Raw genomic sequence first — 25467 nt, forward strand, 5'->3', positions numbered from 1 at the left:
TCCTTCTGTATTATCAGTTTTTGCCCCACATATTTTGAAGCTATATTATTAGGTTTATACAATTTGAGCTGTTATAGCTTCCAAGAAAATCGAATCTTTTATTGTTTCAAAACATCCACTTTGAGGAATGCATGTAGCTTTCAAGTCAGCCAAAATATAAGGATCCAAAAAAAGTTTAAAGTCTGGAAAGAGACAGGTCAAACATTAACCAAGAGAAACCTGTAGTTATTTTCATACTAAACAAATTAGAAAGTTACCTTAATATGGCTTAAAAGATGGGTAAAAATTATCCAAAAGAATACCAATATGGTACGGGAAAATGGAAAATCATACTTTGTCTTAAGAATACAACCTGAAAAAAAAAAAAAAAAAAAGAATACAACCTGGTAGGGTGCCTGGCTGGCTCAATCGGTTAAGCAGGGTCATGAGTGGGGCTCCTTGCTCAGTGCAAGGTCTGCTTGGGATTCTCTCCATCTCCCTTTGCCCCTCCCCCAACTTGCACATGCGCACATACGTGCGCCTTCTCTCCCTCTAAAATAAACAAACAAAAAAAAAACCAAAAAAACAAACTGGTACAAACTTTCTGAGAAGAAATATGAAGATAGATATCAACAAGTTTACAAGTATGTAAAAGACTGCTTCACAATTCTACCTTTTGAAATTTGTCCTATGGAAAGCTATGTGGGAAATGCACAAAGATCACTTTACACATTGGTGAAAAACTGGAATGTTTAGATAAGCTAAATGTTCAATAGCAGGAAATTGGTTACAGAAATTAAAGCATAGTTATAGGATGGATCATGAAAAAAGAATACTGTAGAATAATCCAATTACTGGGAAATCCACAGTATATATTTTCAAACTACACATCAAGGTGAATAACATCATTCCAATTTACAAAAAATAAAGGGTACAAGTGTTTATACATGTGTCTCTGGAAAGACATAAATGAAAATAGTAAAAATAGTTTCCCCATTTGAAGAAATATGGATGAATTTTATCTTTGGGCACTTTTGTATTTTTCATGTTTTCTAAAATAAGTTTTTCATGTTTTCTTAGTACTTTTAAATTTTCAATAAACAACAAAGTAATGGTAAAAACAGTCAATAGAAAAAAGTTAATTAACTATTACATTTAGCTCTAGCCATGTGAAGTACTGGACCAGTACACTTTTTAATCTTGTTTTTAAATAATAACGAATCTTGTTATTTGCAAACACAGCCACCCGCCTCACTCCTCTGTACATGTTGAATCTCTACATGTTGAAATCTGCGCTAGATATTGGAATCAATATTATTTTTTATATAAAAAGCTAATTTCCAACAAAAGAATGTGCTTGCTATAGAATATGACAAAGCACTGCCACACACACTTCATCAAAAGTGATTCTGATTAGTCACAGATGAAATGCTGTTAATTTCTTACTTTAAAAGTTGTAGGTAAATCTTCATCTTCTGTAGGATCTATGTCAAACCAATGATCATTTGTATCTCCTATTTCTTGTAAGCTTTTATGAAATTCTAGGAGTCCTCCATTATATCTGCAAGGTATTTTAAAATAAAGTTAGTTTGAATGGGACTCTGTAACTAGATAGTTTACCAATATGACAATGAGCAACCTTTTTTTTTTTTTTTTTTGGTAGTAAATAGGGTAGTGATAACCTCTGGCATGCTATAGAAATACAAATGCTAGGACTCTCACCTGTGGCAGATTGGGATGAAATACAGGTGGAAGGGGAGGCAATAGATTATGTAGTAGCTCAAGCTTGAACAGTATGGGGGCCATGGTAATTAAAGGGATTGTAGAGTTGGTTGGCTTTTGTCTACTGTCTTGGAAGCCTTGAAGAAAGAGAATGACAGGCACAGGTCAGCCAACTGTTGACTCAGGGCACACTGTGAAAGACAGAGGACTCTATAGCAGCATTTAAAAAGGCTCTCATCTCCTTTAGCCATAAAGATAATCTGTACTGAAAATCAGGCCAGATTTAATCACAAGGTGAAACAAACTGCACAAGAGACCAAATGCACCTCCTTGATAGGACTATTACCAACTCAGGACACTGTGAAAACTAAAAGGTCTCTATGTTAACATTTAAAGAACCCTTATCAAGTCTAGCCTTAGAAGGGCAAACTGTGCTGAAAATGCGGCCCAGTATTTAGTCACAAGGGTTGAATAAGAGCAAAGACTAAAAGCACTGCCTCAGTAGGACTGTTACGCTAACATCAGGACTTTGATAGGGGAAAAGTAGACCCTGAGATCTGAAATGAGGACATTTAAGTAAAACCCCTAAATTGTCCTGAACCCTCTGGCTGACAAGGACCCTTTTTTTTTTGCTAGAGGAGTGCAGAATCCCTTTATTGACCAAGCCAAAATATCATCTTCTTTCTCAAGATCCTGTCCTATCTCCATTCATTGCTCAGAGACTAATAACTCTAGGATCAAGTATAAGCAAAGCCCAAGTGGGAAAATAAGAGTCCCTGCTCCAAAAGAAAAAGCTTATTCATCACAAGAACTGCAGAACTTGACTAGTATGTACTGGCAGAAACATATGTGGGAGTGGATCTTAAGAGTGCAGAACCAACAAAGACACAGCTGGATAGGGAAGTATATGTGGAATTGGGATGACTCCTTCATAGTTCAAAATTTACTTTCCTAGCAAGGATACCTAGCCACCTGGCCAATATGCCTCTCAGAAGGCTACTTCAAGCTTGGATCCAACAGTGCCCTACAGTAACTGAGGTGGAGAAGCTGGACATTTTTTTTTTTGGCAAGTTATTGAAGAAAGCTCAGGGATATAAGGATGTTAGAATGGACTTTGCACATAAAACCAAAGAAGCCACCACTAGACAAGGTTCCCTGGAAAGGCCCAGAGGACACTGCATCCATTAAAGCAGTAAGAAATACACAGTGAGAAAGGCACCAGTGCCTTTGACCAGCTCAGTGGTGGCTATTCTCTGTAGGCCAGGGATGAAAGTAAATGATGCTGTCATGTGATTGGACTTTCTAGTATCAATGATACAGAGAACAGATTCTCTCCAATGTCCACTGGTAAAGAGACTAAAGAATAGTTCACACATCTGAGAGAACAGCAGTACACATTCTTTGTCTTCTCTCACAGCTATGTGAATCCATTCTACAATATAAAGAGATTCTGACCATCCTGAAATTCTGCAAAACATCACACTGGCTCATTATATTGATGGTATCATGCTAATAAATGGGAAGCAGGAAGTATCCTAGGTACCTAGTAAAAAACAAGCATGCCAGAGGATAGAAGATAAACCTTGCAAAATAATCAGATAACTCCCAAAGAGGTGACTCTTTTAGGAATCCCATGGTTGGACCCAGCAATAATCCTGCATAAGGACTGGCACTACTGCCAAATTCATCTGTCAAGTGTCAGTCAAACATGATTTCCCCAGGAAGACTTCTGATTCCCAGAACCAGACTGGAGGTCTAGTAAAGACTATTTCATTATTCTCTGCATTTTCCTTCAGAGCTATATTTCATAATTGATTTGTATAACTGATTATTTGATAAAGGTCTGTAACCTTCACTACACTGTCAGTTACATGAAGACAGGAACTGCCTACTTTGTAAACCATCGTATCCCCAACACTTAGCACACACAGTCTCTAGAATATGATAAATTCTTAACAAATAAAATTAATAAATTATGCCACAAATGGCTCAAGGATCTCCATATATGAAGTAAATAAATAGTTCATATAGGTTCTCCTGTACAATTTCACTGTGTAATCTCTTCAGTATTTCCCACACCCAGCATCTGGACCCTTTCAATGCTTTAGAAGCTCATTCATACCTTAAATACACTTTTCCAATTGGTGATAATATTAATAACTACAACTATCATTTATTTATTAAATCTAGCATTTTGTGTTCTGAGCACTTAATCATCTGCAACATCCTTATAAGGTAGGCACTATTATTAGTTCTATTTTACAAGTAAGGAATGATAAGGCTGAGTAACATTACATTTCTTAGCGTCATAGATTAGTTACATGGTAGAAAATGTATTTAAACCCAAGTCTGTGAGACTCCAAAGCCTATGTTCCTAATGTCGTTGCTACACTGCCTTTTATTGTCATTACCTGTTAAGTTTGAAATTTAATATTCTCAAATACATTAAAGAAATTATTATCTATAGGAACAGATGAAGAGGAACCAGTATAGCACAAATGTCATGGTACCTGGTATACTATAAAAACTTTATCCCATTTCACAATGCTAAGATAAAAGGCAAGATCTACCCATTTATTAATAAAATCCTTACCTCTTCTGAGCACATCGAAGCAAACCACGTCCAAAATAAACTAAAGACATAAAGTTCTCACAAATTTCATTTTCTTGGATCACCATCTTCATCACTAGAAATTTATTCTCTGCTTCTGTATAATCCTGTAGTAACATAAAACTAGGTTTGGCTGATATAAAAGGCATTTTTTTTCTTTTACAATAATTATTTTCCAAACTGGAGAAGTCACGGCAGCTTTCATATTGATCCAGTCATGTAGTCATTTATTCACGTTTCTAATCCTAGCATCTGTTTGTGATCACATAGATAATGTACTCATTGATTAAAATACTTATTTACGAAAGAAGACCTTCTTTAGCCAACATTTCAAAATGAACATTTAGAGAATTTCTAAAATCAACCTTTTAATTTGTTACAATGCAGTGAGTGTGAAAATATTTACAATGGGCAAATAACACATGCTACATACCTCTTTCTTTCCTCTTTCAGTGAGTGCTACTCCATACAAAAATAGTAATGTCAAGTAATAACCAATATTAATTTGATGTGCCTAAAAGAAAAAAAAACCTGGTTATTTAAACACTATATGTTAACTGAATAAAAAATAAATATCCTAGGTACTTAGCAATTACTAAAAATAGTAAAAATTCATATATATATATATTTAAAGATTTTATGTATTCATGAGAGACACAGAGAGAGGCAGTGACACGGGTAGAGGGAGAAGCAGGCTCCATGCAGGGGGCCCAATGTGGGACTCGATCCTGGATCCTGGGATCATGCCCTGAATCAAAGGTAAACACTCAACTGCTGAGCCACCCTGGCATCCCAAAATTAATATATTGTCACCTAATAAGAATATCAAATACATCTTATATGTATTTAACCTTGAAGAAAAAGGATAGTCGATAATCTTGAAATAAAACATTAGAGTTTAATTAAAGAAAATGAACGCCATCAGGATTTATTGTCTCATTTCTCCTCTTACCCCCACACGCTACAAATGGCTAAGGATTGCCATACAGATGTAGTAATCAGTACAATTATATTCTGAATCCTGTGAATCCCTCTGAACATGGCGGTGGGTCTTAGAGACCCCCGACACAAAACTTCCTGATTTTGATAATATATATTATGTAACATGTAACTATTGAGTGAAACGGAGTGAAACTGAGTACAAGACCTCTCCGCAATTTTGAATTATACAGCTATATTTTTGCAACTTCTGTGCATCTAAAATTACCTCAAATAAAAAGTTTAAAAATTGTCCATGTTGAAAAATACTGTACATTCTGTTCATAAGCACTCTAACTGAAAATCATAACCATATCTTTTGTCACATTAACTTTTTCAATGAGACTGTCCCATACCATAAACAAGATTTTTTTCAGGTACACAGGGATGATAAGCATCTATAGGCTATAAGTCTTCTTCTTTACTGATCTTTACTAGGTATCCTCTGACCTAGCATACTTCTCCTGGCTAACAGTTCCCATTTATGAGGTAACTGGCAGGAGTTAGAAGTTTGGCTTCAAATTGATCTCAGTGGAAAGAGACATGTGTTTGCTCTCAATGAACCCATTTAACATTAAACTGGTTTCCATGTTAATTCCCATCTCTGCAGAGGGGGTAAAATGCAGTTCACAGAATAGACTCTAAAGCCAAAACTACATGGGTTTGTATCCTGACTCCACTACTTACTACCTGATGAACTAAGCAAGCTGTTTAACCTCTATGCTTCAGTTTCAAATCTGTAAAATGGGAATAATGAGGTGGGGGTGCTTGTGAAGAGTAAATGAACTAATCCTTAGAAAAAGTGTCATATAGCAAACACTAAATAAGTGTAAACTATTATATTGTAGCTTTTAAAAAGGCTGGCTTCATAAATAACAGAGCCTTTGGCTCATACAATTCTAAAAAAAACATTTTGAGAACAGGATAAAATGTGAAATTATGGTAATGCTGTAATTAGAAGTATAAGGTAGAGAACTCAGGAATTTAGAGACATAAGCAGTACATTTCTACTGCTTATGTCTCTAAATTCCTGAGTTTTCTCAATATGTCTCTCTCATTTCTAACAATATGCTCTGCCCTTTCCTCCCTACCTTCCCCCACCCATTAGCAGGGATTACTCCAAGTACTGGAACTAAATGGATATAGAGATGTTATTGGCAACTGTCCCCTGCCCTCACCCCACTGCCACCTCCTACAACAAAGCTGCTCCACCTATCCTTGGCAGCCCTGAGGAACAGAGAGCGCCATTTGGATACAGCAGTTGGCTGCTCTGATCATGACAATTCCAATTCTGCTCAACAATGCTACCAAGAGAGGAATCTCTTTCATTTCGTAATGTAAGACTCATCTTTGAAGTAATGCCTAAGTACCGCAGGCTAAGCAATCAGCATCTGTTAATGCTGATTTTATACTCATTTATTTTACTGCTTGGCAACCTGGTCAGTGGGATAAAGAGCAGATCTTTAGCATCCCAGAAGTTTTGGCAGTTTTGGTTAACAAATTCTTTTTGTTACCTCTTTTGACTCCATGTAGAATCTCTTTAGGGTGATATATACCACCACTTAGAACTGTCATCCCGAGAGTCTTAAATAAATATGATTTCTCTAACTCCTTGTACATCTTTATAATATGCAATTTGGTGTCTTCGGCTACCTTGGTTGGTACGTCAGTAGTCCTTTCTCAAAAATTTCTCTAATCCATCTTCACATGGGTGTGAAAGTTAGATTACTTTACTAATCCAAATTATTCAAAGAAGCGATTTTTTCTTCTACTGTCCTGTATATTGGTTCTGATTTTTGGTGCCAGGTTTATTTTTCCTCAGATTTCCTATTTATTTCTAAAGTACTGAACATACAAATATAGCTTGTCAATTTTATCTTGCAGGAGTACTCATTAACAGATGATACAAGTTCCAATTTTAATCAAGTCCTAATATTTCAGGACTTGATTAATAACTAGGAAGAAAGGAAGGAGTAATTTCTGAAGTTTCTAACTCTCCATTTCTAAATGGGAAAGCCTGTGTTTACTAGTTCAAGTTTCTCTTCATTAAGAGGAACAATTTTATGGGTAGGGAAGGGGACTAGATTAGGCTCATTACAGAGATGCAGTAATAAAAAAGTACAAGACACAGGAGGGAAATCAAATTATGCATACTTTTTCTCCAGAGGTAAAAGGAAAATACAAATTGGTCTACACCTTAAAACAAGGATTGCACTAGCTACCCTCTCATTGCAGAATGCTGTCCAAGACCATTATTTAAAACTTAAGAAAGAAAACACTTACAGTATAATTAGTAGCCTGAATGTTCCTAAGTGCTGCTTCCAGTTGTGTTATCAAGAAACGTAAAGTCAAAACAGGAACAATTTCCTCCCCATTCTGGCTGTTAGCTGCAACTTCTCTCTGTGGAAATAATTTGACCAAAAATGTAATTACAGCAAGTATCTATATATATTTTTATTATACAGTAATATATGTTAGTTGTACAAAGCCTGGAGATGATTTTATAAAAATCCACACCACCGGGGCACCTGGATGCCTCAGTTGGTTGGGCATCCAACTTTTTATTTTGGCTCAGGTCATGATCAAGGATCAAGCTCTAGGTCAGGTTCTCTTCCTCGCTCTCTCCCACTGCTTGCTTTCTCTCCAATAAATAAATCTAATATATAAAAAATAAAATAAAATAAAAATCTACACCACCCAGATACAATTCTTCTCTCATTTGTTTTCGAGTAGTCTGACAAATCTTCTTTGTAACTATTTCCTCAAAACTCTTAAAAGGCATTCCTATGGCTGCCAAGGGGTTGGCCACATCCACTCCTACTTTAGAGGAAAGTGGTAATCCCAGTTTATTCTCCTACCTTCTATTCCCTAAGCATGGCTAAAATCTTCCTTCCAGCCCTGAGCCTGCAGGAATGTTAGCATTAATACCAACACCAGGGCAAGGCATCTTAAGCTGCAATCTGACTGGAACCAAACTAATACAGGATTTATTATCTATCATAATTTGTTATTTACATGGATGAAATGAAAAAGAGGACTAGGTCTTATTTTTGTGTCCATTTCTCAATGCTTTATACCTACAAGTGCTTGGCTTAAATTCTAATACATGTTTAACAAAGTATTATCTGTGTGGAAAATTTAACCTACACTTTCTTAACTTGGTTTCTAGCATACATTACTTTGCTTTTCTCCTAGATAACTAGATATTTTGTTTCCCCAGCACTCAATTTAATGAACCTCTTCTCTGCCAACACATATGTTCCTTAAAGTAATCCTCTGGCATGTTTTTACATAATGTCTACATACAGACAGTTTCTAAATTTATATTTCCAGCTAACAACTATCACCTGAATTCCAGACTCATATATTCAATCAGTTACTCAATAGTATCTCTTGTATTTGAGTAAGCATCTAAAGCCTAACAATAAAGTTCCACCTCCTTTAGAACTGGAAAAGCTAGATAAAATATAAAAACCATGTTTTGAAAGAGAAAGCTACCAAGGCACAGAAAATCTCTGGGGCTGACATTCAGAAGGTCAGTCTAGACATAAGACTGACTTTTGGAGCCACTTTTCTCCTTAAGGCAATTACCATTTTCAGTTGCAGCTAAGAGGCTGAGATGCTAGGAGGAGTTTTTAGCCAACTTACAAAGCTGGGGGGAAAAAAGAATCCATTACCTATCAAGGATGAGAGACCCTAGAAAACACTTCACCCTTTGGTTAGAACCTTGAAGAAATATACCCTTAGCATAAAAGTATAGGTTTTGGTTCTAGTTTGGATGCAAGTAGTTTATTTGCCAAGTGCAGTGAACAATGGTAGGGGACTAGAGATGTGATACAGGAAAAGGAAAGCAGGCTTTAAATTAAAGGGTATGTTATTTTTTTAAAGATTTTATTTATTTATTATGAGAGACAGAGATAAAGGCAGAGGGAGAAGCAGGCTCCCTGTAGGGAGCCTGATATGATCCAGTACCCTGGGATCACGATCTGAGCCGAAGGCAGATGCTCAAATACTGAGCCACCCAGGTGTCTCTATTGTTTTTTTAAGAGAGGGAGTTGGGGGGGGGGGCAGAAGAAAGGGGGAGAGAGAATCTTACGCAGGCTACATGCCCATCGTGGAGCCTGATATGGGGCTAGATCTCACCTGAGATCATGACCTGAGCTGAAATCAAGAGTCAGACACCTGAGTCACCTAGGTGCCTCAATGGGTGTATTATTAAGGTAGTTACCCAGAGTGGGTGGCTAGAGTTAAGACAACAGAGAAACTCAGTAAAATAATGAAAAACACAGTCTTCAGTATTATTCAACTCAAAGGGAGAGAAAACTGGGATATTTGCAGAATAACTCCTAAAGTTTGATTGAATGGTGATGGGGTGATGTAGGAGTATTAATTCCTTGGGATTTTTGAACTGCCATGGGAAGTAAAACCTTCTTCTGTAGTTCCAGAACTACTATAGATCTTATTTATTTGAGAGAGGGAGAGAGCACAAGCAGCAGGCAGAGGGAGAAGGAGAAGCAGGCTCCCCACCCAGCAGGGAGCCTGATGCAGGACTCGATCTCAGGACCCCTGGATCATGACCTGAGCTGAAGGCAGTAGCTCACCCAACTGAGCCACCCAGGTGCCCCCTCTCCCCAAGGATCTTAAGGCATAGAGATACAGACATTGAAAACTGGAAATTGTCCAGAGCATACTGAAATAAGAGGTCAAGGGGCTAAGAGTTATGTGCAGGGCACTGATGGTATCTACGACAAAGGATAAACCATAAATAGACCCTTCTTCACAGAACAGAGAGTTGGAATCACTTCAATCCTTAGTGGAATTAAATGATCTGCCAGAAAAGCACATTACTAAGTAAAATTTTGTGCAGTTTTTCTACTACTTCTCAAAAGAAGGTTGCTCTAAACCCATTCCAGCAGCCACTGCAAGTAGCAGAATTCTCTATTATCCTTTAGGTGATTATGGAATTAGTTTTGATGTTTTCATGTTCATTCATGATTTGGGTTATTTTTGCCTTTGTCTTAAGATTCTTAACAGGCATTTATCCATTTTACTGCTCTTTGGGGAAAAAAAAAAGTTTTGGCTTTATGACTTTCTCTATTTTTTTATTCTATTTCAATAGTCAGATATCTTTTTACTTCCTTTGACTTTTTTTTTTAATTGGCTGTTCTTCCATTAATCTCCTGAACTTTATGTTTAGATGATTTGTTACTCGGCCATGCTTCCTTTTCTAATGTATGTATTTCAAGCTACAAATATTCCTTGAAGCCCATATTTTACTTAAACAAAACTTTAATACATGTTTTCTATTCAGTTCAAAAATTTACCTAATTTCCACTGTGATTTCTTACCTTAGCCCTAGGTTACCTAGAGGTAAGTATCTTAAGAACAGGATCTTTTTTTTTTAGTTTTTTTTTTTTTTTTTATTAATCTTCAACTTAATTCTATAGTAATTAGAGAACATGCTCTATATGTTGTGATTCTTTGGAGTTGATGAGACTTGCTTTGTGACTAGCACATGTAATTTTTATAAATGTTCCGTGTGCACTTAAAAAGAATGTATATCCTGCCACCATTGGGTGTAGTGTTTTGTGTTTGTGTGTGAATTAGATGGAGTTGGCTCCACTAATTTTGTGTCCATGTCATATCAGTTATTAAGAGAACACGTTAAAATCTCCTACTGGGATTGTCAATTTGTCCAACTCCTAACATTATCAATTTTGTCATCTTATACATAAGAGTTCTATATGAATTTGAATCTACTTCTGGAATTTCTCCTCTATTTTCCAGACTTGTCCAGAGTCAAGAACAATTAATACAATCTTGTACTTAAAGAGAGTTTCATAGTAAGTTTTAATATCTAGTGGGCAAGTTAAGTTCTCAGCCCTTCTCCCCTATACTTCGCTTTCACAACTTTCTTGGCTTTGGTTATTCTTCCTTTTATTTTCCCTCTAGACTTTAGAATTAGCTTTCAGTAATAACAACGAAAAAAAAATCTTTTGTCATTTTTTGATACATGGTATTTATAAATTTTAATTTAGGGAAAACTGATAGCTGTATCACACCGTCCTCCTATGTGTATGGCTTTCCATTTGGTCTTCTTACCTTTATTAGAGTTTCAGAATCTTCATTTTTAGTTTTATTATAGAGTACTGATTTCTAAACTTAATGTGAAGAAAACAGTTATGTAGATACTTGCTAAAATGCAGATTCCAAGACCTACCCCCAGAGATTTTAATTCTTTAGGACTAGTATGGGGTTCAAATGGTCTCATGTAGACAGCCTAGGAAAAACTTGGAGAAATACTAGTTTGTATCTTGTATATATTTCTTATGTGTTTTCCTAGGCATTTTACTTTTTTGTTGCTATTATAAATAAAAACTCTTCTTTCATTTTAACCTTCTAATTGGCTATTGTTTACATATAGAAAGGCCACTGATTTCTATTTCTTGTTGTTTCTGGGTGATTTCCAAAAGAGGGAAATAGTGGCATTATTCCAGTTTCAAATAAGAATTCATGCTGGTAAATTATCTCAGTTGAGGTTATAATTGTATGTAATTTCTTTGGATATTTTCAGAGTTTGTTTGAATTTTTAATCATAATAGTATTAATTTGTTTCATGGAAATAATAATGTATTCTTCCACAGAAAAGGCAACTGTGGCCTTTTCAAAACACTTATGGTGTTTTGCCCCCAATTAAAGGCTACAAAGACATGAGTAGAACATTTTCTAAACTTTGAAAAACTCCATTCAAGAACTGATACCCATCTTGTGCTGAAAAAAGTTCAAACTATTATCTAAAAAAACTATTTCCAAGGTGGAAATCTATAATATATTCTCTAGAGTATTTTACTCATAAATAGTTTTGGACATTGCTTTTCTTTATCTTATATTTTAAAAAATTTGTCAACATCTTATAAATTAGAAAAAATAAAAGCAATCCCCTGCCCCAGGGTGGCATGTTATGGGTTATCAGTGGAATAAGAATAAACACAGGACCTTATAGTCAACATCTTACTAGCTACTAACCCACATTCCCACCATTATTCTTTTTTTTCCCCCCACCATTATTCTTGAAAGGCTAGTACCAACTATTTCATTATAAAAGTCTACAGTTAAAGGCTGACACCAGAGCCCTTCACAAAAAGATGGAGATTTTACTACTCTAGCTGCACTGCTGTGTGAAGGAAAGGAGTGAGGAAGGAAATGAGTCACTGTGATATAATAAGCAATACATACATTGATCTCTGTTCCTAGTTCCTGTTAATATATAGCCTTTGATCTCAGTTCCGACAGAGTTCCTGAAACTCCTGGAATTTCCTGTGTGATAGGAGTATCCTTTGTTCTAATGAGGTGACACTCAGTAGGCCCCTGGATAGGGACTGGAGCTTTTAGCCCGTTCCCCTATTCCCAGAGGGGGAGGAGCTGGGCATTGAATAAATAATTGATCAGACTTATTTGATGAAGCCTTCATAAAAATCCTTCAAATATGGGGCTCAAAGAACTTTCAACTTAGTGAACACATCCACATGGCAGAGAAGTGGCACACCTCAACTCCACAGAGACAGATGCTCCTATACTTGGGACCATTACATACATTACCCTATGTCATCTCTTCATTTGTTTGTTTAGATCCTTTATTATATAAAATTATGGTAACTTTTAAGTGCTTCCCTGAGGTCTGTGTGCTATACTAGCAAATTACTGAACCCAAGAAGGGGTCATGGGAACCCTAATCTATAGCCACTTGGTCAGAAGTATCAGGGACAACCTAGGACTTGTGACTAGTGTCTAACGTGGGGGCAGATTTGTGGGACTCAGCCCTTAATTTGGGGATCTGATAATTGATTTCTTGGATACCCAGTTAGTGTAGAATTGGCTGATGTGGGAATAAATCCACACATCTAGTCTCAGAAGTGCTGTCAGTGTACTAGCAGAGTAAGAGTAAAGGGACATAGTATGTTTTTCCTGGATAGTCATATACAAAGAGCTGTACTTCTGCCCCAAAGAACAAATTATAATCTTACCTGCATAATTTGGAAGGAAAAATTTTCTTGTAAGAACTTCTTAATATGAGGGACCACACCTTTTGGTAGAGTATTAATTGCATTCAATAACTTCTTCACTTCTAATAGTAGGTTAACAGGGACAAGATCAGTAGGTATGTCCTTTTCCTGTTTATCCTAGAAGACATTATTTATAAAAAATTTAAACAGTTATACATATTCTAATTACTCTAATATTAAGACCAGCCAAAGTATTAAAAGAACGAAGAATGGGTCGCCTGGGTGGCTCAATGGATTAAGTGCCCGACTCTTGATCTCAGCTAGTTCTTGATCTCAAGCCCCACACTGGGCTCCATGCTGGGGGTGGAGCCTACTTTAAATAAAAGAAAAAAAGAAAAAAAGAAAAAAGTGTAGATCACTGTGACAGAGCAATAGAAAATCAAAATAAGAATAAAACATTCTCTCTGCTTTCAAGGAACTTAAAACATAGCAGATTTAACACCAAAACTCAGGAAACTTTAACATATGCACAGCCATCATAAATTCATTTGAAAGTTATAAGGGAAAATAAATATTCTAAAATAGGAATAATTATGCCATAGTCTTTTTTTTTTATGCCATAGTTTTTAATAGGATAGTGGGATTTAAAGATTAAATCCCACTTACAATTTAGGGCTTAAATGTGAATTAGGCCTCAAAAGATGGTTGCCCTTGAGAAGTACAAAGCATGCATTGAATTAGTCCACTTAAGGCATAAAAAAATGCTATATTTAAAATATTATATAGATTATTAAAAAAAAAGGATTATTCTACAAAATAATATGAAAGCTATATCTAAGAGTAATTTTTTACATAGGTGACATGCTTTATCCACTAAACACACAATATATTGAAAATAAAAAGAATTGTAATAGTTTATATTATAAACAAAGTAGTAAAACACAATGACTCTTAATTCAACCAGAACTAAGTAAGTCATAATAATCTTTGGTCTACAGGAACTCATTCTTACAGACTTATTAATAAGCCATCAATACTGGTTAATCAATAGCTATGTAGTCGAGTCCTGGTGGATTGTGTATTAACATTAGTTGTGAGGAACAGGTGGGCATCAGAAATGGAGAAGTACCTGGAACAGATGGATGATGGCCTTCCTCAAACCTTAACAAAATACGATGGTTTCCATACCCTTTTAAACTTTGGGAATAAGAATATATTGCTGCTGACCTCTGCAAATCAGAACAGATAGCTTCTTACTACTTTGGAGGTCATGTAAAGCTTGAGTCACTGAAATGTCCTGGGGTTGAAGGTTGACTCCCTGACCATCAGCCAGGTCTTCAACAGATTGTAATTACCCAGGAAAGTGTTGAGGAATCAATAAAGTCCATAGTAGGACTATCTGCCTATTCCTCCCTTCTGGGTTTGAGTCCTTTTATATATTTTTTTAAGATTTTATTTTATTTATTCATGAGAGATGCAGAGAGAGAGAGAGAGAGAGAGAGAGATGCAGAGACACAGGCAAAGGGAGAAGCAGGCTCCATGCAGGGAGCCTGATGTGGGACTCGATCCCAGGTTCCCAGGATCAGGCCCTGGGCTGAAGGTGGCACTTAAACCGCTGAGCCACCCGGGCTGCCCTCTGGGTTTGAGTCTTAAAGATTCTTCCATCCCCATCAATATCCAACAAATAACTTTATATTTTATTATATTTCATCATATGAAAATTATATCTAAAAATAAAGGAAAGTGTTAACAGTTTGCTAAATCTCAGTGAAGGATAGATAATTCACTATATTATTCTTGCAACTTTTCTGTAGATTTGAAATTTTTCAAAAAGTTAAAAAGCAAAAAACAAAAAAAGCAACCCTTCCACAATCTAACTAGCTAAACCCTTGAAAAGAATGACCACTATCAGTAGTGCATATATTTCAACCTAACGGTCAGTTCTGCAGTCAAAAGTCACCACGAAATCATCTTCTTGATATTATCAAATTGATACACATGCAAGATTACTACATGAATAAAAATTCTTAATAGGATATACTATAAGCTTCATGCTGATTAAATATTTTTATCTTATTATAAATATAATTTTTAAGTCAGTGATCATAAATTGCATAAATACAATTTTTAAAGTCAGTTTTCAAAATATTTGATGTCCAATCCACTTTCACAAAATTAATTTAGCCTCTAATCCAAAATCAGGTCAAAGTCTCCACCTCCTTTGACTTCTGTATTTCCAATTCTATATTTAGAAATGTTATTTATACTCTGGATCTAATCCCCCTGGTTCAACTGTACATCCCTATGTACATCTGCATATATTGTATTTTCACTGCAACATAATAATGTCATGTAGGTGAATACAATATTTTATGTTTATATATTTTCTACTGTTATGAGATAACCTTTATAAACTTTACAAAGAGTAAATATCAATAGTCACATAAAACTATGTGTAAAGTTAAAATTGCACTAAAAAGAACCAAATAGCTCTTCATCCAACCTTCATTAAATATAAGCACATGTGATATTCATATACGTGTGTGTAGATATACATTTGTTAAGTTGTCATAATACATACTATCATTGGCAATATAAATTTAAATATATAGGGGATCCCTGGGTGGCTTATTTGGCCCAGGGCGTGATCCTGGAGTCCCGGGATCGAGTTCCGCATCAGGCTCCTGGCATGGAGCATGCTTCTCCCTCTGCCTGTGTCTCTGCCCTCCACCCTCTATGTCTATCATGAATAAATAAAATCTTTTTAAAAAAAAATTAATATATAAATATAAATTTATATGTTCATGTAAATCTTATATTAATGTATACTCTATTATTCTGTTTCATTTTGAACTGAAAGTTCTAACAGTATAGATAATAAGAACAGAAAAGAATTTTAAAATAACTCAAATTTCTTACTAAATAAAATTCTGTGTTTTCTTTGCATGTGCATAGTTTTCATTTTGTTTGGATTTTGCTTTTAGAAGTAAGGGATTTCTTAACATTGATTGTTGTGATGTTTTGGGGCAAGTCAATTCAATCACCTGGTAATTTTAACTTATAGTGAGAATTGGTGCTTATAATAACTTCGAGAACAATTATCGATTATCAGAGAGGTTTAATTATGACCATACATTTATGAAGGAAGGAAAGCAGAGTCACCCTGAAATTCTTAATAAACTGATTAGAATTACAGTTACATTGTCATACATAATTACTCATTGCTAATTAACAATTATTGAAAATTAACCTTCTCTTACCAGTTGGTCAGTAGATTTTTCTACCTTATTCTTGATTTCTCCCTTAGTCTGCTCCTCCACAGTTGGATCCCTACTTTAAATGAAAAAGAAGGGTGTATTCAGAGTATCTCCTTACAAAGAACACAAATTGTAGTAGTAAAAAATCTAACAAGTGAATTTGCCTGAAAGTTCAAAAAGTGTAAACAATGTGTAGCAAAAACTGGTAATAGGTGTAGGTGTCATACCTTTAGGGACTCAAGTGAAAGAAAAAAAAAAAGTATGCTCTGCCCTTACTGGATGGTGATAAACAGAACTGAAAATCAATATAAAATATTTTTCTTGAACAGACACAAACTATGGGAAAAAATTAACTTTATAGCATTGTTTCAATGTAAAATAAAAGGGGTCTTAAGGCTAATGTTTTGTGTGTGTATGTGTGCATGTGTTTATGAAGATAATAAAGGTTTGGAAAGGATTTATCTTACTCAGATCTTTTTTTGTTTCAGGTTCCTGGCCTCAGTTATCCAGTTCTCCAAAATGATTTTTTAAAATTGAGAAAGAACATCATATTTAAAAATGAACTATTTTTGTAAAAAGGAATAACCTGACAAGTTTTGCTTCTGACATTAGTTTGAAATGTGAACATATGCAGTGTTACATATAGAACTGAAAAGTTATTTATAAAATTGCTTTTGCCTATGTATAGAACCATGATATAGGACCCATAATATAAGACCCATAACATAGGATCATATAGGATTTATACAATCTTTTTAATTCTAATGCACTAACAGAGATAAAACTGAGGTGAGAAATTTATCTCAATGGCTTTACTCAGCACTGTACTTTATAAAAATTATTCTATCTTACTTCACATTTATGTATTGATCTCCTAGACAATCATTTATCATCCACTATGTGCCTCCTGACTTTGTGAGGGGAAACTGGGACAGATAAATAGTATAGTATTATCCACATAAAATTTCAACAGAAGAGGATTTATATACACAAATGATATTTCACAAGATGGTTCTCAGTGCTCTTTAAAACATGGCAAAGAAAAACCTCAAATGTCTTTTCATCCACATCTAAGCCCCACTCCAAAAAGGAACACAGGGAATTTTCTCATGTTGTCAAGAAATGAAAATTACCACAGCAGTATTCTGAAGCCTCTCAAGGTCTGCGGAAGAGTACAAAATACAAAAAGTTCTCAAATGTATACCCTTCTTGCCAACTCTATTTTACAATCATTCACTCCTTGACCCAACAGTTCTCAGTCCCAGATGCGTATTAAAGTCACCTGTAAAGCTTCTGAACCATCCATATGTCCAAACCGTGCTTTGGCGCTTCTTAATCAAGTGTGGAAAGTGAGCTGCTATATTCACCATAGTTTTCCTAGCAAATTCTGATATGCAAACTTAACCAATCCTACCTCCCCAACATTAAAATTACTCTATTAGAAGTTACTAATGAAAAAAAAAAAAAACAGTTACTAATGAAATCCCACTATTTGTTATTTTAACAGGTTTGTCTTAGTTCTTCGTTTTACCTGGCCTTTCTGCACCATTTAATATTGCCCATCATATCTTCCGATCTTCCTTGAAAAACTGCATTTTTTTTTTTTAAACTGTGCATTCTTTACTGCTGCTGGTTCTCCTCCTAGTCTTACACTTCTCAATTCGTACCACTGGCTGCACCTCTTCCTCTCACTCATCATATTCACTTATTATTTTAATAATATTTAATATGGGGATGCCTGGGTGGCTCAGAGGTTTAATGCCTGCCTTCGGCTCAGGGCATGATCCTGGAGTCCCAGGATGGAGTCCCACATCGGGCTTCCTGCATGGAGCCTGCTTCTCCCTCTGCCTAGGTCTCTACCTCTCTGTCTCTCATGAATAAATAGATTTTAAAAAATCTAAAAAAAAAAAAATACTTAATATGAACTATGTACATTAACTGTTTCAAACCATGCTTCTGATGTATTAGAATAGGAAGGTATATCAGCAGTCATCTGTGGTAATTACTTTATATTAAGATGGGTAAATTGATGTCCAGAGAGGTTATATAACTTGTTTTTAAGTTATATACCTAGAAAGTAGCAAAGCTAGAATGAGACACAAGACCAGTATTTTTCTTTTGCTATTTTGCTTTTACCACCTGTATGCTTTGTTCTACTGCTAGGAGCTAAAATTTTGCTATAATAATATATCCTGAAATATACACAGTATATACACTAAAGTTCCATTTTTAAAAAAGATTTATTTATCTATTTGAGGGAAGGGAAAGAATCTCAAACAGACTCCCCACCAAGCATGGAGTCCAACATGGGGCTTAATCCCCAAACCCATGAACCAAAAACCAAGAGTCAGACACGTAGGACTCAGGCACCCCACTAATATCCCGTTTTTATCCCTCTATTTTCTTACATTTTCTACTTAAGTCAATTTCATTTATGCCCATATAAAAACAAATGCTCTCAGATAAGGATCAGGCCCTTCTTATGCACTACTTAACCTCCAAGTATCTATCCCAACATTGGACATAAAGTACACACTTAAGTATTTATTGGATGAATAAACAAACTAATAAGCAAACTCTCATGAATTCTAATAGCACCAATTCTAATGACCCCTAAAACTTGCTTTTCTGACACTACTACTACAAATTTCTAACCATCTACTCAACAACTTCATAACTTAAGATGTCTTAGCAATACCTCAATTTCCTCATGTCCAAAACTGAATTATCTATTCTCTCTTTCACACACACATTAAAGCTGTCTCAATTAATAAGCCCTACATTAATGGTACATTATCTCCTTCTGATCATTAGAAACCTTTAAGTCATGAGTCACCATTCAAACAAGAGGACAGGAAATAACGAATGTTGGCGAGGATGTGGAGGAAGGGGAACCCTCTTACACTGTTGGTAGGAGTGCAAGCTGGTACAGCCACTCTGGAAGTGTGGAAGTTCCTTATAAACTTAAAATAGAGCTGCACTAGTGGGTATTTATCCTAAAGATACCGATGTAGTAAAACTAAGGGGCACCTGCACCCCAATGTTCAGAGCAGCAACGTCCACAATCGCCAAACTGTGTGAGAAGCTACGATGTCCTTTGATAGATTAATGGATAAAGATGTGAGATCTATATATATATAATACAATATTTTGTATTGTACTTCATATATATATATCACAGATATAGATGCGATATATATATATATATATATATATATATATATATATATATATAAAACACAATATTACTCAACCATAAGAATGAATACCATTTACATCAACATGGATAGAACTGGAGGGTATTATGCTAAGTGAAATACATCAATCAGAGAAAGACAATTATCATATGGTTTCACTCATAAGCGGAATATAAGAAATAGTGCAGAGGACCATAACAGAAAGTGTGGAAACGGAATGGGAAAAAAATCAGAAAGAGACAAACCAGAAGAGACTCTTAACTCTGGGAAACAAACTGAGGATTGCTGAAGCGGAGGTGGGTGGGGGATGGGGTTACTAGATTACCAGCATTAAGGAGGGCACTAAGGCGGGCACGTGATGTGATGAGTACTGGGTGTTATATGCAACTGAATTACTGAAAACTACATCTGAAACTAATGATATACTATAGTTAGCTAATTGAATTTAAATTAAAAAAAAAAAAAACCTTTGAATCATCTTTTTTTTTGTTTGTTTGCCCCTTTCCTCATATTTAAAGTCATAGAATTCTGTGGATTCTAGTTCTATAAATCCCTCCTCTTTTCTAGTCCTACTATGCAGGCCTTCATCAGCTTCTTCCTGAGATATTACTAGTGTTGTATTTGGTTGTCTCTTCCTTACCACCATCAAGAAGTAGTCTTTCCAAAATACAGTGTAAAATTTCCTTTATCTTTTTAAAATGTCATGGTTTCTACACAAAATAGTTAAACTCCTTAGAAGACCTTTGAAATCCTCCCAATCATTTTATCTTAAGTATTTTTTCTTGCTGTTTCCTTCCATTTCTATACACATCAGAATGCTTCTTATCCCTTAATGTTCAGTTCAAGTGATCTAATGGAAACCCACTCAACTCCAGTCAATCATTATTGTTCCTTTCTACATATAGTCATGGCACTATGCATGCAGTTTGCCTAAAGGTAAAACTTTTTATATATCTTCCTACCACATTACAATTCTAAGTACCCAAAATTTTGTCTGTTTTTATTCTCTAAGTACCAAGGAGGTACTTTACATTATAAGCATTCCACTAAATGCTTATAAATTAAATTAATAGACCATATTAATGAAATCAATTAGTGAAAATGCCCCCATGTAGAAAGCTGTAGTACATTTTTCAATTCTTATCTCTTTAGCTAGAGTGTGGTCCTTAAGAGAAATTTTCTGTTAAATTAGATCTAACCCCAGTCTACAACTACCACTAATCGAAGTCGCTAAATTATCTCTAAGCATAAGGGTATCTCAATCACACTAGCTTTCCCAGAGGACATTTGTCCTTTCCATAGGCAGAATGCAACAAATGTGGTTGGTTTTTGTCAATCTATCCCTTACCTCATAAAAAATTCTTCTGGTAGAGAATCCATGCTGCACAATGTTGTTTTGCAAAAGTCTTATCCCAATGCTTGAAGACTTTACGGATGTTTAAAGCTGTAAGAAAAGTAATATATTTTTAGTGAGAAGGTAAAAGGATTACATTCTTTTTCCCCCACTATAAAAAAAATACCGGATCATTGAAGAAAATTTTGAAATAGTTATAAAAAAATGAAAATTACAGTTTTACCATCTAAAGATAAGTCATTGCCTATACTTTAATACACTCTACTTCATCCAAGCAAGATATATTTTACCTTTTGCAAAATAGGATTTGTAATCATACTGGATAAACAATGTTCTACACTTCAGTTTTCACCACTGAACACTATATCAAAAGCATTCCTCATGTTACCTTATAATCCTACTATGTATTCTCACTGGCTACACAACTGGGTGACTGGGGTTTCCTAGACTATTACCCTATAGTTGGCCATTTAAATTGTTTCCTATTTTTCCATTATAATTAGTTTTGTGATAAACTCCACTGTCCATAAGCCTTTTTCCATATTTATGATTATTCAATTATAAGAAATTCTCAGAAGTAGAATTTCTCAAAAGACACAAATATTTTAAGTCTCTTGGTGCATACTGCTTAAACAGCTTCCCAAAAGGTTCCTACTCATTTATTTTCCACAGAGTAAGATCCTGTTTAACACAATCTTCAATAACACTAATTGTTGTTTTTAGTCTAAAAGTAACATTTAGCCACTTTCCCCCAATAGATATGATTCTAGATCTTCATAAAATAGGAAAGAGGGGATGTACACTCTCTAGTTCAAATATCAATGAATGTTGTGCTTATTTCCTCAAAGGAAAAAAAACTGCACAACACAAATGAAAACAAAAAGAGAGCACCTACTAGTATATCTATATAGCTCTCAACTATCCCAAGAACAATTCTTCTAAAATTAGTCACATTAACACCCTGATGTTTATAGCTGCATAATATACAATAGCCAAATAATGGAAGAAGACCAAGCGTCCATTGATAGATGAATGGATCAAAAAGATGTGGGGGGTATTTATGTGTGTGTGTGTGTGTGTGTGTGTGTGTGTGTGTGTATACGTATATATGTGTGTATATATATATATATATATACATATATATATATATATGAATGAAATATTACTTAGCCATTCAAGAGAATGAAATGTTGCCATATGCAATGACATGGATGGAGCTAGAGAGTATAATGCTAGGACAAATAAGTCAGAGAAAACCAAATACCATATGATTTCACTCATATGTAGAATTTAAGAAACAAAACAAAGGAGTGAAGAAAAAAAAGACAAACCAAGGAACAGGCTCTTAATTATAGAAAACAAACTGATGGTTACCAGAAGGAAGGTGGGGTGGAAGGATGAGTTAAATAAGTGATGGAGACTGAGAAGTATATTTGTGGTTATGAGCACCGGGGTGATGTATGGAATCATGAATCCTTATATTGTACACCTGAAACCAATATAACACTGTATGTCAACTGGAATTAAAATTAACAAAAAAGAAACACTTATATTTTAATGAAAGATGTTACTTGAAAAAAGGTATTACACAGTGTAATTTTAGTGAGTCAAGCATATGGCTTCTCGCATATGCTTCTACACCTAATTTTATATATCCTTGTATCTTAATGAAGGAGGTTTTTTTTGAAATAAGGTTATACAGTATAATTTCAATAAGTTCAACACAGGACTATTTCCACATGCTTCTACACATAAGTTTACAAACATATATCTTAAGGAAGGATGTTACCTTAAAAAAGGTATATACACAGTGTAGTTTCAATGAGTTAAGGATATGACTTCTCATTTACTTCTACACATAAGTTTACAAATATTTGTATCTCAAAACTATAAAATTAGTCACATTTGTTCTGTATTTTTTGAGAATTCAAGCCTCCAGACTCCAGTGTTCTCTGCTAGGCTGATTTCCCTTTCTAATCCCTGTATGAAAGTCCAGGAAGTATTAGTGTAAATCCGTAAAACTATTGTTCAGTGCTTTGAGACAAAGAAAGACATGAGAAAAAAGAAAGTAATAGCAATAACACAAAACAGACCTAGAGTGCCTTGCTGCAAAGTCCAAGATTAGATAAAATTTCTCATTTCTTGAGTATGAAACACATATTTATCCCAGTAACTAAGAAGCCACTTTCTCTGATAGCATTTGTAATATATAGCTGGAAGTTAGACTGGTAGAGCTTTTGGAGGCCCATCATTAAAATGTAACTCAATAAGATCATTTCCAAGTTACTCATTAAGATTTCAGGTTGTATTTACTCAAAGAAACGCTATTTTACATGATATTGACTCTCCCTAAACACCCGAAAAAGGCAACTGAACACATAGAAAAGAAGTTAACAGTAGGACCTGAACCCTCTTAAGACTTGAGGTTTGAGTCATTTGTGAGCTTAAGAGGGAAGGGGCAACTCAACACCCCGCTAAAAAGAAGTCCAAAACTAGTACTCCTAATTATGATACTATCTTAACCTATATTCTATATTTGATTCACACCAGCTTTAAATTACACATATAAGTCTTGAGAGACAAAAGGTAATTCTTCAACAATTGAATGGACACTTAATTAAAACACAAACATTTACACACAGACGTCTATCTAAATTTCTTCACTTACTAACACATGTTGGTGAGGATGTGGAGAAAAAGGAACCTTCACACACTGTTGGTAGGAATGGAAATTGGTACAGCTACTGTGGAAAACAGTATGGAGGTTCCTCAAAAAATTAAAAACAGAAACACTGCATGATCCAATAATTCTATTAAGTATTTACCCAAAGAAAATGAAAATACTAATTTGAAAAGATATAAGCATCTCTGTTTACTGCAGCATTATTTACAATAGCCAAGATATGGAAGCAACCCAAGTGTCTGTCAAGAGTTGAATGGATAAAGATGATGTGGTATATATACATACACAATGCAATGAAATATTAGTCAGCAATAAAAAGGGATGAGATCCTACCATTTGTAACATGTGGAATTAGAGGATATTATGCTAAATGAACTGTCAGAATAAGATAAATACCTAAAATAAAACAAATGAATAAACAAACATAAAGCAGAATCAGACCTATAAATACAGAGAACTGATGGTTGCCAGAGGGAAGGGGGTTGGGGCATGGGCAGTATGGGTGAGGAGGAGTAGGAGATACAGATAGGCTTCCAGTTATGGAACGGTAAATCACAGGAATAAAAGGTGTAACGTAGGAATATAGTCAATGATACAATAATAATGTATGGTGACAGATGGTATCCACACTTGTGGGGAGCATAGCATAACCTATAGAGATGTTGAATTACTATCTCTACACCTGAGACTAATGTAACATTGCATGCCACTTACACTTAAATGAATAGTTAAAAAAATAAACTTCCTCATTTAAAAGAGAGCTTTCTAATACCTCTTAGTTTCTTGCCCATCTGTAACAAAATATATCTTGCTGCCAGTATAACTCACTTATGCAGGACCCAGTTTTCCTAGGTAAATTATTTTATGGTTTTACTCTTATTTTTAAAAACTCAATAAACAGAATCATGCACCTATTTAAATTTGCATTCTCTGTTCAATACCAGTAAAAAATACAGCCTAACACTAATAATAAAGCAGAGATAGATTATTCTTTCAAACTAAATCAGATCTACCTCATCTCAGTAAAGCTGTACAGAAAAGGACATAGCTTTGAGAATTCTAGGACTGTGATCTGTTTTTCTTTTATGGTTTCTATAACCTCCAGGCTATTTTAACAAAAAGTAAGTTAGGCATTACGTCACAGATAGAGTATACAAACACACACCTTTTCTAGACAAAGCAATCCCCTCATTTCCAGAATTTAAAAACCCAGACACAGATATCTCCCCCTCTGATAAACTCTCCATCAGCTAGCTGTTTGTACAGATCACAGCGAGGCTGAAAAGGGAGGAAGATTCTCTGGCAACAAGGTAGAGAAGATGGAAGGCCTCTGCTAAGCTATTCAGTATTCAGCTTGAAAAAGAAAAGAGCGTAATATTAATAAATCAGAAGATATTTGGATCCTGAATTAAGAGTAAAAACAAGCTAATTACTTTTTCAGTCTGCTTACAAATACAACCTGAGCTGAATCTCTGTGATGAAAGGTTTTCCAGAAGAGTATCATCACCCCATCATCTCCTAGGAGCTAAGCAGATCATGTGTGGCACACCCCACTGCTACAGTAGCAGCAGCGGCAGCACTTTACAGCCTCTGTGGGGAAGGAAGGCGTCAGTGCCTAGCAACCGAAAGGAAGTAGCCAGCCTGAAATGTTAACAGTGTGCTTCTAAAATAATCCAAAGGTTC

At 35.1% G+C, this 25467-nt stretch overlaps 1 protein-coding gene across 13 annotated transcripts in view; it reads right to left on the bottom strand.

Moving 5' to 3' along the window:
• Nucleotides 1-25467, bottom strand: part of DZIP3 (DAZ interacting zinc finger protein 3) — an 86336-nt gene that overhangs the window by 52592 nt on the left and 8277 nt on the right. For 10 of the 13 annotated variants that reach the window (XM_041751902.1, XM_041751833.1, XM_041751812.1 and 7 more), the window contains 7 exons: nucleotides 21096-21191; nucleotides 16554-16626; nucleotides 13315-13470; nucleotides 7574-7690; nucleotides 4746-4826; nucleotides 4295-4419; nucleotides 1426-1540 (listed from right to left, as the gene is read on the bottom strand). In XM_041751902.1, the coding sequence (XP_041607836.1) occupies nucleotides 1426-1540; nucleotides 4295-4419; nucleotides 4746-4826; nucleotides 7574-7690; nucleotides 13315-13470; nucleotides 16554-16626; nucleotides 21096-21127 (699 nt within the window). In that variant the 5' untranslated portion in view covers nucleotides 21128-21191. Of the gene's footprint in view, nucleotides 1-1425; nucleotides 1541-4294; nucleotides 4420-4745; nucleotides 4827-7573; nucleotides 7691-13314; nucleotides 13471-16553; nucleotides 16627-21095; nucleotides 21192-23769; nucleotides 23789-25243; nucleotides 25443-25467 lie in introns of those variants that run through there. The other 3 variants (XM_041751853.1, XM_041751863.1, XM_041751892.1) reach the window with 3 other exon arrangements.

This window comes from Vulpes lagopus, chromosome 1 (genome assembly GCF_018345385.1).
Source record: "Vulpes lagopus strain Blue_001 chromosome 1, ASM1834538v1, whole genome shotgun sequence".
Lineage (NCBI taxonomy): Eukaryota > Metazoa > Chordata > Mammalia > Carnivora > Canidae > Vulpes > Vulpes lagopus.